Genomic DNA, 17,245 nt, shown 5'->3' with positions numbered 1-17,245 from the left:
TGACGTAGTGAAGCCGGTGATAGCGCAGGGGCGGGGTTACTCCCGGAAGCGGAAGGGCGCGGAGGCTTCTCCGTTTTTCTGGGTGATGTCGCCGAACCGGCGTCGACCGAGACCCTCTGACCGGGCCGGGCTGGAGGTGGCGGGGCCTGCCCGTGAGTTACTGCGCGGTCGTTCCGGGGGGAGAAGCCGCTGTTGCTGCTGCTGCTGCCGCCGCCGGTTCCCCTCAGATAGGAGCTGGGGGGGGGGGAGTGAGGGGGGAAGCCGCTGACCGCTCCCGCCGGCCTCACCCCCGGCGGTGCCGGTTACCGGCTGCAAAAGGCGGGAGAGACAGCGTTCCCCTCACGGGTAGGGGTACGACACCCCACCCGCGGGGTTTGGGGTTTTTTTTTTGGGGGGGGGGGAAGTCTTTGTTCAGCGTGGCGGGCCTGCCTCTGCTGCAGGAGGCCCCGGGCAACAGATTTGGGGGGGAGGGGGAGATATCCATGAGGAGCTTATGTGCACCCCTCTTCTTCTGCCTGCCTCTTATCATCGCGCCTAGGCCCCCGTTTGTGGCTCTTCGTCAGAGGGAAGACGGTGGTACCAAAAACCCTGTCGAAGAAACTTTCTAAGACTCGTTTTGGAGTTTTAGAAAGCAGTTAGAAAGCGGGCGTTCTTTATTGCAGCGCTGGGTGCATGGGGGATAATTCTGCCTAGCATGCACGCCACAGCTTTAGCACAAACAGGTTATATAGAATAGCTAATTGCATGTTGATCAGATTAGCATACATCTACATAAAAACAATTATAACTGATTATCACAGTACTGCCTGCATCCGATCCTGTGCAACGCAGGATCCATTTGAGTCGAGGGGCTGCTTTTGCGACCACCGACCCATTTGAGGTTCTTGCTGGCTGTCCTTGAAGTCTTTATTCTTCTCCTTGTTCTTTGATCTTGAAGCTTAACGCAGTTCCAATCACATGTGGTCAGTTTTGACGTTGTTCTCATCTAGCCTACAGGAACATCTAGTCATAAGAGCAAGAACTCCAAAACTTATGAATAATTACTAGTTAATCACTTGACTACACTTTTGAATTATCTCCCTGGTTACCCTTTGTCTATTGTTTCAACCGTAATGTTAATATATGATCATTTATCAAATCTCACTTACACAGTCATCTAGCAGCAAACCAGTTTTCACAGAAGGTGCAAAATATTAAAACCATAAAAGTTTGAATAAACCGCATGAAGTGTATGGACATATGCTATCAACACCGTCGTAGATGAGCTTTTGGTTGGAGCCAGTCCGACCGCTCTTACCTTCTTGTTCAGTGCCTTTCTCCCAGCTCTTCACAGCAAAAAAATCTTATTTAGATGCTCTTACAGCTGTCTTTGTCCTAGTGTCAGCCTTTGTTATCCCTCAGCTTGAGTTTGGATGTTTGGTTGTTTTGGTTTGGGGCTTCTTTTTTAATGAATATACTTCACAATTCACGTTCCAGAATTGCCACTTGTGGGTGCTCTCTTTTCAAAATTCTTATCGGTTACGAACCTGTGAAAAGGGTTAAATAGTACATGTGTATGTGGCAAACTGAAGTTACTTATGTGAGTGCATTTGTGCTAGCTGAATTCACTAGTATGGTTTAGTAGTTACAATGAAAACGTGGTAGCCTAGGTGTTATGTGCTGGCAATTGAACAGTATGTTTTGATGAGTTTGAGTCTTAATCTAGCAATGAGTGTCATCTCAGCCTTTTAAAACAAAACAAGAAAAAAGTCAGATGGCAGAGTTCAGCCTGCAAGTTTGTTGGGCCAGCATTCAAATTTACAACTTTGCTCCATTTCTTGCAAAACCTACTTGGGTGAAGGAGTTTAGTGCCTATGTGCATGACTGTAAGAACTAAGCAACTGTAAGTCTTATTTGCAGTGCTTTGGAATGCACTGAACTGCAAGGGTTGTCCAATTTGGGGAGAGGGAGGATGTTTTCATTGCTTTGTTTGTAAGGGCTTGTTTGTGTTTAGGGTTTTTGGGGTTGTGGTGGTTTGGGAGGTTGTGTATTTTCTTTGGGGTTTTTTAAAGTATGACCCAGGGCTAGACCAAAATCTCTGAAGGGATAGATTATACATACCCTGCTACAAATTTGCTTTTTTTTTTTTTTAGATAAAGAAATAATAATTTTCAGAAAGAGTAAGGTCCTTTCTACAATTGCGAATTTGTTTTCAGCATTTTTGAAATGCACAAGCTAGTTGGACCAATTTAATAGAGAAGGGGTTTTCATCTTGCACTATTGGAAAAGGTTTGTCTTACTGCAAGTATTTGCATTGCCTTTTTGCACACAGATAATAAAACAGAAAGGGAGCAACTGAACTGGAAATCTGTTTTTCTGTTTTCTGGTACCTGTAATTGCATTGCGCTCTTGTGAAAGGTCTGGCTCTACAGGAATCCCTTTTGGTGAACAGCTGGTGACCTGGTTTGATTTTCTTCCTTTAAAGCACCTGGAAGACTCCAGTGAGAATTGGAGTGTGACAAGTTAGCAGAGGAAAGGAGTTGTTGTTTCCATTCCATGGATCCCTTGGGTGCTCCTTCCCAATTTGTGGATGTTGACAGTCTGCCAGGCTGGACTGATGCCTATGAGGCTAAGCAGCTGGACCCTCACCAAAATCCTGTTGAAAAAGCTCAAGATGATGTTAGATCACCTTTTCCCTACAGGAAAGACATCAATGCGAAAATAATCTTATGGTAAGTTGCATATGGCTCTGGTGTGTTTGCCATCTCTTCTCCATTTATTGCGGGATCCGATTGCCTCATATAACAATCACTGCTATAGAATAAAGCCTTCAAGCCCCCTTTTCTTGAATCAAACATTACAGGTCTGGGAAGAAAGTAATCTTTTTGTTCACTGTAAATCTGCAAGTCTGAGATTTGCTCCACCATAGGTTGTAATTTGCATGTTCATAGACATTCCTTGATGCAACCGACTGGAGCTGTACTTTCTACTGTCATACTGTACGCTTAACATCAAAACCTAATTGGGCACTTTTATCAAAAGTTGTTTTGAATTTTTAAAAAATATACTTGCTGTCTACTAGATTTTTTTCTTTCTTTGCTGGCTTTATTCTGCTTTCACTTTTCTGGTTTTGATCAGTATTTCTTTCTTTCATGTGGTTCTAGTGCCTTGCTTTGGGCTTCCCCCCCCTCCCCCCATATTGTGTGTTCTGTCTCCATGTTTTTCTGCCAAAATCTATTGATAAAGTACAGTGTGCTGAGGTGAACTTACTCCATCAGTTTTTCTTTCCTGTAACTCAGATACTTGAACCTGCTCTCTAGATGAGTAACTCTTTGTTAATCAATGTGAAGAGAGAAGGATTTCTCAGGGACACAGATTCAGGGATCAGCCTGAACGTCTTTCTGGTTAATACATGAAGGAAATAGGACTGTTCATGGATTTCCTGAACCTGATTAATTAAAGAGAGAGAGAAGTAAAAGGTTAAACATCTCTTTATGACTTGGGCTCGGGTGTAATAAATGTGTGCAATTTCAACTGTTACTTGAATCTCTCCCTGTGCCTGGGAATCTTTATTTCCCTTCCTATGCTCTTTGATCCCAAAATCTCTAATGGCTGCTGCTGTGACAAAAAGCAGGTCAGAGTTCTGCTACTCCATTGTCTCATATGCATCTCTGCTTTGTTTATCTTCTGCATGTCTGATCCTTGAACAGCAGAATGAACATGATCAAATTGTGGGTTCACAATTTCAGAACAAAAGCAATGAAAACTTGTCTAGCTGCGGTGTCACTCTAGATCGTCAGTGGTCTGAGGAGGAGCAGCAGCAGTAAGGTGCCCTGAATAGCGTGTATGCAAACTGAAAAAAGTACATTGAAAAAATTGTTGAAGTTTTGAAATTAATATACCACAAGGACTGTCCTCTTGTCTCCAAGAGAGAATACATGGTGTTTTGGAACACGTTACGCTCTATCAGTTTAGCACGCTGCTTCGCATGTTCTGCTACTTAAACTGCCCTACATACAACTACAACACTGTCTTTTTTACATCACTAAGTTACCGTTGAGGCTGGGAGTTTTTGAGGAAATGACGGGTTGCATGCAATCTTTTTCATCAGTTAGAGGCAAAGGATGATTCTGCATGGTGAGCATGTCAGGGTACGCTACGCTATGTGGGCACTGGAGTACTGTTAATGCTTTTCCTTTAACTTGGCATTTCCTTGCTTGTCAGCACTTATTTGAGAATATCCTGCTTAGTTGTACATTTAGCCTGCAATAACCTGCTTCCTTGTTTCCTCAGGAAAGGAGATGTAGCGTTATTGAACTGCACAGCCATAGTAAACACCAGTAATGAGTCTCTCACTGATAAGAATCCAGTATCTGAAAGTATATTCATGCATGCTGGGCCTGACCTGAGAGATGAACTCCAGAAGCTCAAAGGTAAGTGGCTGGAGACATTTTTATCTTATTGAAATCTACGGTCCTTGCATAGTACAAAGCATTAGAATTTGGGCATAAACTAAAATCAAGGTATAGTTTGGGGTTTGTTTTTTTCCCCTCAACATCTGGTGTTAATGTGAAATAAATAGAGGAAACAGGAGCCAAACTAGCCTCTTCTCTTTTCCCATTCAGGTTACAGATAGTTGAAATCTGTGGCAGGTATTCAAGTTGTGAACCCTTACTTTGCAATATGATAATTCCCATTGTTTTCTGAAGCCTCTTAGAGTAGCTAGCTTATCAGAGCTTTTACTTGAGGGGCCAGTCTTGTACACCTTTAGATTTTTCTCTTATCTTGTTCAGTGCGTATACACTGTGGAAGACAGGAACTGAAGTTCACCATTGCAGAAATTAAGTGGGTTCTAATACACACTTTGTGTATATTAATATACACACACAGTCTTTCAGGAAACTATGACAATAACGGATTGATAAAATGCTGCATGTCTAAGTAAAGTCTTAGTTGACCACTTAAATTGTTCAGTTCATTGCCTCTTCTGCACAACAAAAGGTTTTATTAGAAAGTCACAAGACCATCACTGATGGATGGCTGTTCTGGAAATGGATGAGATTTGCTTTACCTAGATTCTTTATTAGCAGAGTTTATGGCTGATAATGAAATTTGCAAATGATCAACTTTATTTCCAGTCCTTGTTAGATGAAGACTTTCCTTATGTTGTGTGTGAGGAATGAAGAATTTACAGTTATCAAAGGTTATACAGAAGTCTGATATAGTTTGCAGTTAAGAATTCACATTTCTAGTAAGTATGGTACTGAGCTGAATTTTGAGACCCAACTGATCCCTGAGCAGGACTGCTCACTCTCTTGCCTAACAGCTCTATCTCCTTATCGCGCAGTAACAAAACGGATAGAAGAGCCATAATGTTTCTAATACAAACCCTCAATAGCTTAAACTACAGTTGAATAGACCGCCTCTGTTTTTATAAAATCGTGTTTTGCTGATTCAGCTTGCTTTTTATGAGTAACCTGGAAGTAAAACAGGAGGAAGAGTAACCATTTTGTAGGAGAGGGAAAAGTCAGTGTGTCCTTCAGGTGGGAACAACTGTTAAAATACAGCAAATGTTGTAGAATAGTTAGGACCCTGCTATGTATGCCAGAACTCTTCTAAAATAAACTTGAGTTTCTTGTGTGCAGAGTGGGGTGGAAAGAGAGGGACAACGTTTCAAGGAATCCTTAAAATCTGAGATCTGTCAGCTCTGTAGGGAGTTATTTGTGAAAGTTGGGCTTAGCTTAAATTCCCCTCTACCATGCTGAGTTGATATGTAGTTTTTCATTCTCTACCCCTGTGATGACACTGATGTCTTCTCTCTGTAATGCATTCTGCAGGTTCCTGACTCTGTATATGTGATAATTTCCTTTTAATCTTGTGACAAGCTTTTCAGAAACCAGTTCTTCTGTGACACTATACTGGCATGTTGTGTGGGGGAGGAAAGAGAGACTGGGTTACAGCTTTGGCACTTGTGCACCCTTAATGTGTTTGTCACTTTAGCGGAAGGGAGCTTAGTTAAGAAATTAATTTATGATTCTTCTGTCAACTCTACCTCCTTTTTGCAATCTTTCCCATTGAACTTTGAACTTTTTTTCATAGGAGAATGTTCTTGGGAAGAAGTAAAAATGTATGGTCTTTGCTCTAAAGCCATAAAATGGGTGCAGTCGTGTTTTTCAGTTAGTTCTCTCCTGCTTTATTCCTGCTGCTTGATATATATTCATACTTCATAGAATCCAAGAAAAATCGTGATCTTAAAGCATGTGATGTGCTGACCTTTTAAAGGTCTGTGCTTTTTTAAAGGCTCAGTTAACTTGTGCATTCCTGGGAACAGAGTGTAGTTTTGATTCACACAGAAATACTGTAGCCAAGGGCCCAGGCTTGCAAATGAAGTGCTATTGATATATGCTTGCCTATCAACACATACTTGTTGCAGTCTAATAAAGACCTTCTGTAACAGCAATGCATAGTAGTCTTCCAACTCCAGTGAGACTTTTTCTCTGCTGCACTCATCATATGGAGGATTCAGACTTTCCATTTTAAACTCGGAGACAAGCTGTTCTAATGTTTGAAATCTCACCAGATAAAAAAATAAGGTCTTGACTTTGTTCCCAGTTTTGCCACAGACCTTGACCTGTGCAGCTCACTCTACTAGCTCACCTCATCCTGTATCTTAAAATAGGAATAATACTTGCTGCTCATCTTATTTTTAGAAATTTTGTAGAGATCTCCAGGCAGAAGGCATTGGGAAGTACTAAGTGTGATGTAAGTGTAGTTAGAGATTACTGATGCTACATCTGGTTGTCTGAATTTATTAGTTTCCCTACTGAATTCACAACTATGCCTCAGTCAAACTTGCTTAATTCTTTTTCACAATACAGTTTTTCCTACTGGCCTTTGCTTGCTCTTCTCAAGTTGTGTGACTTGGATGGACCATAGAGGAAGAATAGTAATTTGATATCTGATATATTAAGTGTTTCAGTTTTAGCTTCTGCTTTTTCCATATTGTGCTTATTTAGTTGCTCTGTTGAGATGAGGTGTCTTAGAAGATGTGCAGTAATTCAGAATAGTATGCTTAGTTTTAGCATGCTGTTATATTCCTTCTGATTAACCCAGAAGAAACAAGGTGGAGGTCTATAGAAGCTAACGACGTGATTTACTGGATTAAAAAGTTTACAAGACATTGGCTTAAAGGCAATGTGTTCTTGCCATTAAAAAGACATGCTTAAAGTTTTGAGTAAGAGACATTCGTAACCTGGAATGTCTGTTGCCATAAAATAAGCTTTCATGCAGGCTGGTAGCCTGCCTGAGCACCACGAGGAACAGAGTGGTGTGGGAGAGGTGAATGCTCCTATTCAGTGGGCAGCTTCATGGTTGACTTAAGCCAAGCTCCTGCAGTGCTGCCGCCAGAAGGGTGGTCACAGCCACTTGTTCGCATCTCATTCCTTTTCGTGGGCACTAGCAACCTATAAGATCAGGTTGAAAGCTAATCCAGTGAAAATATTAGTTTTCAGCCAGATCAGAAAGCTGAACTGCAGCTGTACAAGCAGAAGGAAGAAGGTGGAAAATACTTGTCTTTGAGGGCAGGGAAAGAGAAAGACTAGAAGTACTTCTTCAGCTGTCCAGAACTGGAACAGACTAGACTTGGGTGAAGAAGGGGAGAGTTAGCAGACTTTTCTTCCAGGTGCTGAATTAAAAACAGACTTCAAACACAGTAGCTGTTCCTGGATTTTTCATTATCACTAATGTATTGACAAACTGAAGGGAATAGAGGGGTCTACGGATGTCATCGAAGGTTCTGACAAACTGATTTCCCTTGCGAAAAATTGCAGGAATTAAGTATGAGTAACTTGCAGGGGATAACCAAAGGGCAGTCAAAACCAAAAAGATGTAAAGATGTAAAGTATGCTGGCATGCAGTACATGATCCTAGAGTATGTAACTGGAGGGTGCTGTGAATGTAACAATTAAATATGTTGCTTGAACTTCCTTGCCTAGAGACTAGACATCTAGTCTGTCAAGAAAGTATGATCTCCATGAGAATCATATTTCTGCCTTGTGGACATGAGGAAACTTGCAAAACAAAGCAAGCTACCTTGTGCTGGGAGTCTAGATGAAACAAGTGCTTGATCTATTCATTTTTATAGCTTTGCCAACACTGGTGGATTTGATTAAGGAGACTTGTAGTCCTTTCATCCAAAAAGCAATCTCCCCAAACCAAGTTATTAAATTCAGAAGGACTTTTTATTGCTGGTTGTGTAGCATATTTGTGCCTCAGTTCTCTGCGTGTTGTTAAATCATTTCTCCCTTTGGCTTTGTATGTAGCTTAGTAAGCACTGTGATTAAGACAGCATATCTAGCAATTTCTGGTTTGTCCTTGTATGCATAGGTTTAAAACTGAGAGGAGTGAGCACAGCTCTTGCCTCCTCAACCTGACTAGGTGATACTAAGCAGCTGTTACAAGATAGAATTCCATCCTTAGTATTTGATGTCTAAAACACTGACTTCTATATATGAAGTGGAGTTGTCTGACTCCGGAGGAAGTCAAGGACTTGAATGCTTTTAGCTTTCTTATCATGACATGACATTGACATTTATCCTTGTGGTTTGGTTTTGGTTTGTTTTTGTTGTTTTTTTTTTCAGGGTGCAGGACAGGCGAGGCTAAACTCACCAAAGGATTTAATTTGGCTGCACGTTTCATCATTCACACAGTGGGACCCAAATACAAAAGCCGGTATCGCACCGCAGCCGAGAGTTCTCTATACAGCTGTTACCGCAATGTCCTGCAGCTTGCAAAGTAAGCACACGGCAACTTACATGAGGGTTTGCCATCCATGGCACATCTGTTCTAGACACTTGGGTCTGCACAGAGGCCAAATGGCTGTGAATATCTTCTCATGTATAGCGGATTTGATTAAGGACATGAGAACATCAGCGGTTTCGTGGTATACTTCATGCCTGTTATCTGTGGTGCGGTGTAGATAAAACATGCAGAGAGATCTGAGCTGATTCAAGTCCTGAAACAGTGTAGCTAGAGCTCTGCAGCATTCAGTTACTCTGAGGAGAAGCAGCATTGATAATTGCATTGGGTTCTGTGCTGCAAAAAGCTTTAAATGAGCTTGCTCAAGCAGCAACTTCATGTGTCTCTGCAGCCATGTGGACATACCCACAGGCAGATCTGACTGCTTTATCAGTTCATATATTTGGCCTCTCTGCCTTCGTACGACAGCCATCTAAAATTCTGAGTCAGGGTGCAAGGTTATTTCTAAATCCACAGTTGCTGCAGATGAGTTTGTAGTTTTTTCTCTTTCATCTGTGGCATTTTCTACTTCCTCTTAGCTAACAGGTTTTTTTCTTTCTGTTTTTCTGTGTTCTTTACTGTATTCTGTTATTCTCCTGTGATGGTTGTTGTAATGGTAGCAGTCACAAAAAAAAAAAAAACTGAACAAGAGCAATGTCAGAAAATATATTTAACAATTTCTTAGGGCTAGAAAGGTCAATTCTTTCAAGTCTGAACTGTGCATTACAGTGCAATAGTAACTGTTTAATATTCAAGATTACAGTACAGCTAAGCTTTCTAGTATGTGCCAGTTTTGTTCTGCCTCAGAAGTAACAAGCAAGGTCAGGCCTGGATTGAAACATGTTAAAAATAATTTTAAAATTCTAATAATTCTGCTTACTGAATTCTGAATGCCTTTCAGTCAATCTATTCTCTAGAGTAACTTTTGATGGTTGTGAATTTGTCTACCAGCTCTGAGCTTGCTCAGACTCCTCTGATGACTGTTGGCAACGCTTCTACTTTACTCTTCTAAAAATGTGGCTCCCTGCTGGAAGCATCTTACTGATTTTTAAAGTATGTATCTCTCCATGCCAATGATTGTCTAATTGTACCTAGGACTGAGGAAACCACCTTGGTCTGTGTCCAGACCTCTAAAAAAACAACTGATAGATCAGGTGGAGGAACAGGAGAATGTCTGCAATAAAGAGCACCTTCTTTTCCCCTCCTCCTCCTCACTGTGAATCCTGTACTGGAAGGAAAGTATTTTGGAAAGGATTGCAGGGAGCTTGAGGGAAGAACTTCTTCATTCAGAATATGAGAAACTGCAGAAACAACATAGCTGAGGTAGGAGGAGAAATCTGAGAGCAAACACAAGAGGAAACAGTGTGGAATCATTAATGGTTCCCTCCTTCTCTGCTTAATTGTGGTATGTATACATCTTGCCAGGAAAGAATCCTGCAAAAACCTGAAAGAGGGTTTCTGCTGCATAGAGGCAGGAAAAAAAGTACTGCTGTTATCTACTGTACTGACAGACATTTGTTCTCCTCTGACCATCTATTCATTTGTTTCTTTTTTTCTGGATTTCAGGGAACAGGCAATGTGCTCTGTAGGATTTTGTGTCATTAACTCTCTGAAAAGATGCTACCCCTTGGAGGATGCAACCCACATAGCACTGCGTAAGTTTGTTGGAAAGTGACATAAACTGGATGGCAGTATTCAGCAGATTGCTTGCCTCTGACAGACTGCTGTTGATACGGGAAACCCTTTTTTTAGGGGGCTGTAGTTTGTTAGAGGCTGTAAAAAGGCAAGGCCTTCCGTGGTTGATCAGAAAATGGAGTATAAAAACAAACAATGCTTTCTCTGTTGAGTGGTTGTCAGTAAAAATCCATCGGAATCTGTGCTGGAACTTGCAGTCTTCAAAATATTAACTAATAATCTGGAAAAGATGCTGAACAGTGAGGTGAGAGAGTTTGCTGGTAATAGAAAATTATTCAGAATAGCAAAGATGAGGCATTACTGTTGAATAGCTGTAGACAGACCTTCAAGCAACAGAGTGAATTTCATCTGCCATTTTAGTGTCATCAGCATATCCAAATGTAAAGTGATATTCTTCCCCTGATGACCCCACCCCTATGTGCTTCTGCTTTCACATGCAAAATGGTGGGCTAATCCTAGGTAGCAAAATCTTGAGATTATAGTAGTTCCATGGAAACAAAGGCTCACTGGAGTTCAAAACAAGCAGCGGAGTAAGACACAACAAAATTAAGAATGTTGTACTCTAAATCTGTTTTTTGTCCACCCTTTAAAGCTGCACATTCAAAAAAAAAAAAAAAGTAGTAGAACTGGAAGTTGGAGGTCAACAAGAATAAGGAAAGGCAAGAAAGCAAAGTAAGCTAAAGTCTTTTTCAGACTGGAATATGCTGGACTTGAAGGAAGTGTGATAGGTGTCTATGAACTCATGAGTGGCATGGAAATGGTGAAAAGCAATCAGCTGTCCACTGTCTCCCAAAATAAGAACCTTCAAACAATGCTAGTATGAACCAGGTTCAGAACAAACAAGGGGAAATGGTTCTTACGCTTACACTATTTGTTTCATGGAACTTCTTACCAAAAAGCATTGTAGATGTTAAAAGTTCTAACTTGTTTGGGTTCAAGAGGAAACTATATTAAAGAAAAAAATGTAGGCTACTAAAAACAAATCAGAAAATTTCCTAGGCTGAAAATACTTAAAGAATAGAAAAGTCATCAGAGAAGAGTATTACATACTTGCCTCCTTCTTACTTTTCCCTATTTTTTAGACTTTTTCATTTCTATTGGCCTGCTCCTGTCTGCTTTCCACCACCACCACCCAGTCCCTGGACCTTCCTGCATGGTAGTCCTGCTCAATAGGAAAGTTGTTGCAGACAGAAGGAGTGGGTTTTCATCTTGCTGTGCAGCTGACTGGAGAAATCTTTCTTACCCTCTGTTTAGCAGAGATGCTGACACTGGAGAAGCAGATTAGTCCGTTGTTTTCTCTGCTGTCTGGCTGTTGAGTGAGACATCTGAAAACATCTGCTCACATAGGTTCAGAAAACTGTTTACTGTGGAACCGCCCAACTGCATTTGTCCCACAAAGTAGTGGTGCAGGTCAACCAAATTACACGTGAATTTCTGTACAGGAAGTATTTGAAAATAGCTCTTTGTTTGGTTTTTTTTCCTCTGCTGTTTCTTTAAGAACTCACACTAATGTATTCTCTGTAGAGTAGACTTCTTTCCTTTATTGCTCTCTTCTGTTGTCTCTGTAGGGCTATATGCCTCTTGATAAAATACTGTTAGACCAACCTATTTGTTTGGACACTTTCTCTCTTGGCAGTCTGACAGGAAAGCACTTGAAAATCCTGACGTGTATCAAGATTATTGCAGCTCAAGGACCTCATCTGTACAAGGATATGTCTGACTGGGAGCTTGGTTACAAAATATTTTTTTCCCCTCAGCTGCAAATGCTTAGGAACTTGACTGTGTCCCTGGATTATGCTAAAGCTTTGGGGGAGTCCAAAAAATGTAATAGAGGAAATAAATTCTCTCATGATTTACAAATATAATTTTTATATGCCTCTTTCACGTGGCTGACCCCAGAGGTTTTGTGTGGCTGACTCTGTCTAGTACCAACTTCTGCTGTAGCTGGCTTATCTTGCTTTCCTGATAACTTAGGGCATGATGACTTGTTCTAGGAACACCTGGTTTTGACAATTTGCACAGGACTCTCTAAAGGAAAGATTTGGCTTGATTTTGCAGGGCTGTAGAATTACATTCCACAGACTGAGGAATATCTAGTAAGCTAAAATCAGAGAGAGACTTTTTCTTTTGTATCCATCTCTAAAGTGAGCAGCAGGAGAGAGTGGAGATGGAACTTCCAATATGGCCAACAACCCATTTGGTGTGTTCAGCCACCACTTAATCCACAGTTGCATACAGCCTGTGGAGCTGTTTTGTATGAGGAGAGAGATGTGTCTCCATTCTGCACTCTGACTTCCTCACTTGTAGTCATGTGTGTAAGTTTCTCCTCCCGTTTTGCTAACTACATTTAATCTTCTTCCTTGCAGGCACAGTTAGAAGGTTCCTGGAGATTCATGGAGAGACTCTGGAGAAGGTGGTGTTTGCAGTCTCTGAGCTTGAAGAGGTATCTCCTTGACGTTCATTCCACCAAAATTGATGGGCATGTTTGATCTTCTCTGCAGCAGTATTAACTCCTGCATTGCAGAGCTGGATTTGGATTTCCCTTTCAAATCACATAGACTTTTGGTCCCACAGCATCATTCTGTCTCCTGCTAGCATGGCATCTTTTCCAGTACTGTTTATGCTCTTAGCAGTCACTGTGGACATGTTCAGAATCTTCCCGCTTCTGGCTTCCGTGTTACTGAGCCATGGACAGGAACCAGTACTAGAGGTTTTAGCATGCAATTGTGCTGGATAGTATCTGCCAGCCAGAAAGGAAATTCCTCATACAAGATTTCCTCCTTTACACAATGCTGCTTCCCTTGTGCTTTAAAAGGGCCAGTTTAGCATGCCAACAGATCACCTACAAACATCTTAAACATTGCTTACTGGCTTGTTGAAATGACAAGCTTGACATTTAATGATCTGTGTTCAGACAGATGCTAGCAGTTTGAATATTGATTTCTCTTGTATATCAGACTTGCTAATGGCAGTTCCTGGGCAGAACACCCACACTGTGTTTTGGTTCTGTGGCATCTGGATGAGGAAAATAACTAACTTGTTGGGTGTTCTAAAACTGCTGATCAGTTGGAGAGAAAACGTGAAGTATTGCAATGTTCAGTAGAGATTTTCACTATTTTCCCCTGTGTGGGGAGGGTTTGTCTTGGTTGTTGCTTTTTCTTTTTTCCCAGTCAGATCACTAAGGGTGATCTGTGTAGTGGTGCATTTCAATATAAGCAGCCTTTGCTGAAGTCTGTCATCCATGCATATTGTAACTTCATTCTAAAGTTAAAGTATCTGCAATCTACCTGATTTTATGCAGGTTAAAGCAGGGGTCATGTCAAGGGCATTTGCCAGTGTGGCAAAAAAAATAGTTAACCTTTATCAAGGTTATCTGCCTTTATTTCCGGGTAACAGCCCAAAAGAAGCCATTGAGGGAAGTGGTGCTTTGCCTCCAAACCACTGAGGAGGTCCCCACTACAAGGGCAGGTGTTACTTAACTGAAGCACAAGGATGCGTGATAGACCCTTCACGCATTTTTCTTATTCGTAGGCCACTTACCAGAAGTTGCTGCCTCTGTATTTTCCAAGATCGCTGGAAGAAGAGATACAATCCTTGCCTTACCTCCCTGCAGATATTGGCAATGCAGAAGGGGAGCCTGTAGTACCAGAGCGGCAGATCAGGATTACTGAAAAGCCAGGTGTTCCGGATGGTGAGTTCTTAACTGAACTTTGGAATAAGTATCTCTGTGTGAAAGTCGATGGAAAAACAGAAAAGGCACGTGGGAAGCAGAGAGATGTTTTCCTACCCTGCCTCACCTAAGGCAGGCTATAATGACTACAGTTGTCAAGCTGTCTCATTGGCTTCATGTGTTCCACAGCAGTAACTTCTGCTTTCTGCCTCGTTGTGTAGAGTGAAGTGGTTAGAGGATGTGGTAGAGCTGTTGTTCTGTCTTTTTCTTTCTTGGGGTGAGAGGTGGGATAGTTCATTCCCTTTGCAAGTTTTCTCCCAAAGTGTTTAGGACCTTTGCAGGTTTTTTGCAGAATCTTGTGTAGCCCCTAGCTTAGACCATTAACAATAATGCCTTTTTATCTTGTAATTAGCAAATGTTGTCTCAAATGATAAGATTCTGTTGATACAGCATGTGCATCAAACTAGTAGATGCTCAATGAAAACTAGCAGAAACTCCCCAAAAGATAGAAGAACTAGATCAACCCAGAGATTGGTGTTTGGAAAATAGCTGTCAAAGCTCAGTGAAGAAGTTTGTTCATAAAGAGGTTGCCTAGATGTCAGGGTTGAAGAGGTGAGATACATATGGCAAAACAATTCAATATATAGATGGGCATATTAAGCAGTGCTGTGAAAGTTTTAAACTTCTTCAGGCAAAGCCTTAAACTATCAAAAGCAGGTAACTTGGAATGGGTTTCAAAGGTTTTTTACTTTTGCATGGCCAGTTGGGATAAGGCTGAATATGCAGTGAGGATACAGACAACTTAGTTTTCCTGTCAACAGTATGATACATGATGTACCTACTCCTACTGATCAGACCCCAATCTTTGGGGTTTTTTCCCCCCCCTCTGTCCAAACTGCTGGTTAGAGTGGTATTTGTAGCTGTGGCTGATCAGTGTGAGGCATTCAACCACTAGCTAATAATTTGTGAAATTACTACTTTTGCATATGTAGGAGCAAATGGATATAGCAGAATCCTGCACTTTTGTCCCATTGCTACTATAGCATGTCACACTAAAATGGGGAAACTCTGTTCCCACGCAGATTGCTCAGAGAGGTAGTGCTAGAAGCTTTAGCGATATTCCTTGATGACATCAAGTTCAGTGGAGCATTCTGGTATTGTTACCATCAAGTGAGCCTGTGCTCTTTTATTTCATCACACAGTCATGTTGTAAACAATACTATAAAAATATGTAAACTCAGTTTACTGCCAGCTCTACAGCATCTGTTCAAGCAGTGTCAATGATATAAAAAGTGAGCCCTTTTTACAGTACATCTAAACTGAATAAAACTGCAGCATCTGTCCCTCTGCCTACTTATTTTTCCCCCTGTGGCAAGCAGGACAGCTGTAAAGCCCAAGTCACTCTCTCAGACCTTGTTTTTTTGAGAGAGTTAACCATTATCCCTTTGTTACAAGCTGATGACTAGGACTTGCCCAGTCAGTTTCCAGGCAAACCAACATTTTAAGGGAGTCCGTAGTTATCAGTCACATGCTATAATCTGTCAGTGGTACTGGTGAGATATCAGAGCCACATCATGGCATGTTACAGGTTTTTTGTGTTAGCTTGTAGCATGATGACTGGTTTGGCTCACTGAGATACATAGCAATCCATCAGCAGCATTGCTGTCTTGTACGCAGCTTGAACATTTTACATTACCTTTGTTTCTACTGCAGATGCTTCAGATGAAGAGGGTCTGGAGGCAGATTTGTCTTTCATTGGTTCCCATGCTTTTGCCCGCATGGAGGGAGACGTTGATAAACAGAGGCGCCTCATCCTTCAGGGACAGTTGTCAGAGGCAGCACTGCAAAAACAGCATCAGAGGAAGTGAGAATTTCCTTGTCCGTGTGAATGTTTTGTGTTCAGTTAGCTGTTCAGAGGACCAACCCTTATGATGATTTTGTTATCTGTAAAGCCTAATCATCTGGCAAGGAAATACAGATAAAGCCTGATGTCACCCTGGATCGCTGTGGTAGCCTTTTTGGCCTGAAGGGAGAAGGGAAGGGGCAGTAGGAGGAAAAAGGAGGCTAGTGATGAACCTGCTAGCATGGCCAGTGCATCTGACCAGCTGCCTTATCTCTTTGCCACCAGATGTCACTGTTTTGTCACCACGTTCTGTAGTGGGGTCACCTGCTTTCGATACTGCCCACTTGCTCCTGAGGCTCTGGGCAGGTAGCAAAACGTTTTTCTTCCGTCTTTCAAAACAGAAAGATAAATAAATGAATGCTGAGGCTTTTCTCCTCTTTTTTTTTTCTTCTTTCCCCTGCTAACCCTAATGTGCATGATCGCTTTCTTAGAAGCCAGTTACATGCTGGAGTCCTCTTGAGGCATGATGCTTGGCTTGGCTTGTCAGATGAGGCACTAAGTTGTTCACCGTTCAAAGACGGGGCTGGGGGGAATCCATATGTGACACTGGTTATTGCACAATTGTGTTCGAGTTCTAGACTTTTTAAAGAAATTATCTTTTTTCCCCTATTTTTAAACACTGACGCTGAGGTATTTAAATGGAAAAAACTCAGATCTCTTCAGCCCAAATGCAATGCTACTATAGTTGCTAGTTGGTGTGTATTCATTGCCCCAGTGAAAATTACTGAGTATGTAACTAAGACACTCAAATGTTTTGGGGTTTGTTTTTTTTTTCTCTCAACAATTCTTTGTTTAACAACTTGATAGTTGCTCCATAGGTCAGAAAACCACAGCATTAGAGAGAGGACTCAGTCAGGAACAGCTTGTTTTGTCCTTCCCTTCCCATGTACCTCTTGAGGCTCCTACTACTGATCCAAAGGGGGGTTAGATCTGACCAGATGTTTTTAACTTTCTAGTTACAATCGCTGGCTGTGTCAGGCAAGAGCGGAAGACCTCTCTGATATTGCTTCTCTTAAAGCCTTGTACCAGACAGGTAAGTTCAGGGTACCAGTCACTGATGTATATTGTCTTAAAGTAAAAATACAAAACAAAAGTATTTTTTCTTTGGACTTGCATGTAAAATAAGTCATGTTATTAAGCTAGAAGCCTGGCCAAGAACTAGACAACATCTCTGCAGTAAAGCAGGAATCCTCTTTTGAATG

At 41.4% G+C, this 17,245-nt stretch overlaps 2 protein-coding genes across 10 annotated transcripts in view; one reads left to right on the top strand and one right to left on the bottom strand.

The window, feature by feature from the left end:
• The first annotated feature begins 29 nt into the window (after positions 1–29).
• Positions 30–17,245, top strand: part of GDAP2 (ganglioside induced differentiation associated protein 2) — a 28,753-nt gene continuing 11,537 nt past the window's right edge. For 2 of the 3 annotated variants that reach the window (XM_075034466.1, XM_075034465.1), the window contains exons 1-9: positions 30–152; positions 2,465–2,711; positions 4,273–4,412; positions 8,619–8,772; positions 10,342–10,430; positions 12,837–12,913; positions 14,002–14,161; positions 15,854–16,004; positions 17,000–17,076. In XM_075034466.1, the coding sequence (XP_074890567.1) occupies positions 2,536–2,711; positions 4,273–4,412; positions 8,619–8,772; positions 10,342–10,430; positions 12,837–12,913; positions 14,002–14,161; positions 15,854–16,004; positions 17,000–17,076 (1,024 nt within the window). In that variant the 5' untranslated portion in view covers positions 30–152; positions 2,465–2,535. Of the gene's footprint in view, positions 153–2,464; positions 2,712–3,335; positions 3,459–4,272; positions 4,413–8,618; positions 8,773–10,341; positions 10,431–12,836; positions 12,914–14,001; positions 14,162–15,853; positions 16,005–16,999; positions 17,077–17,245 lie in introns of those variants that run through there. The other variant, XM_075034467.1, reaches the window with a different exon arrangement.
• Positions 15,846–17,245, bottom strand: part of TENT5C (terminal nucleotidyltransferase 5C) — a 46,313-nt gene continuing 44,913 nt past the window's right edge. For 6 of the 7 annotated variants that reach the window (XR_012651384.1, XR_012651387.1, XR_012651386.1 and 3 more), the window contains one exon: positions 15,846–15,981. The gene's annotated coding sequence lies outside the window, so the exon portion shown is untranslated. The remainder of the gene's footprint in view (positions 15,982–17,245) is intronic. The other variant, XR_012651385.1, reaches the window with a different exon arrangement.

This window comes from Buteo buteo, chromosome 8 (assembly GCF_964188355.1).
Source record: "Buteo buteo chromosome 8, bButBut1.hap1.1, whole genome shotgun sequence".
In the NCBI taxonomy this organism is placed as follows: Eukaryota; Metazoa; Chordata; class Aves; order Accipitriformes; family Accipitridae; genus Buteo; species Buteo buteo.
The sequence above is the reverse complement of the archived record's forward strand: the minus strand, read 5'-3'. Positions and strand labels throughout refer to the sequence as shown.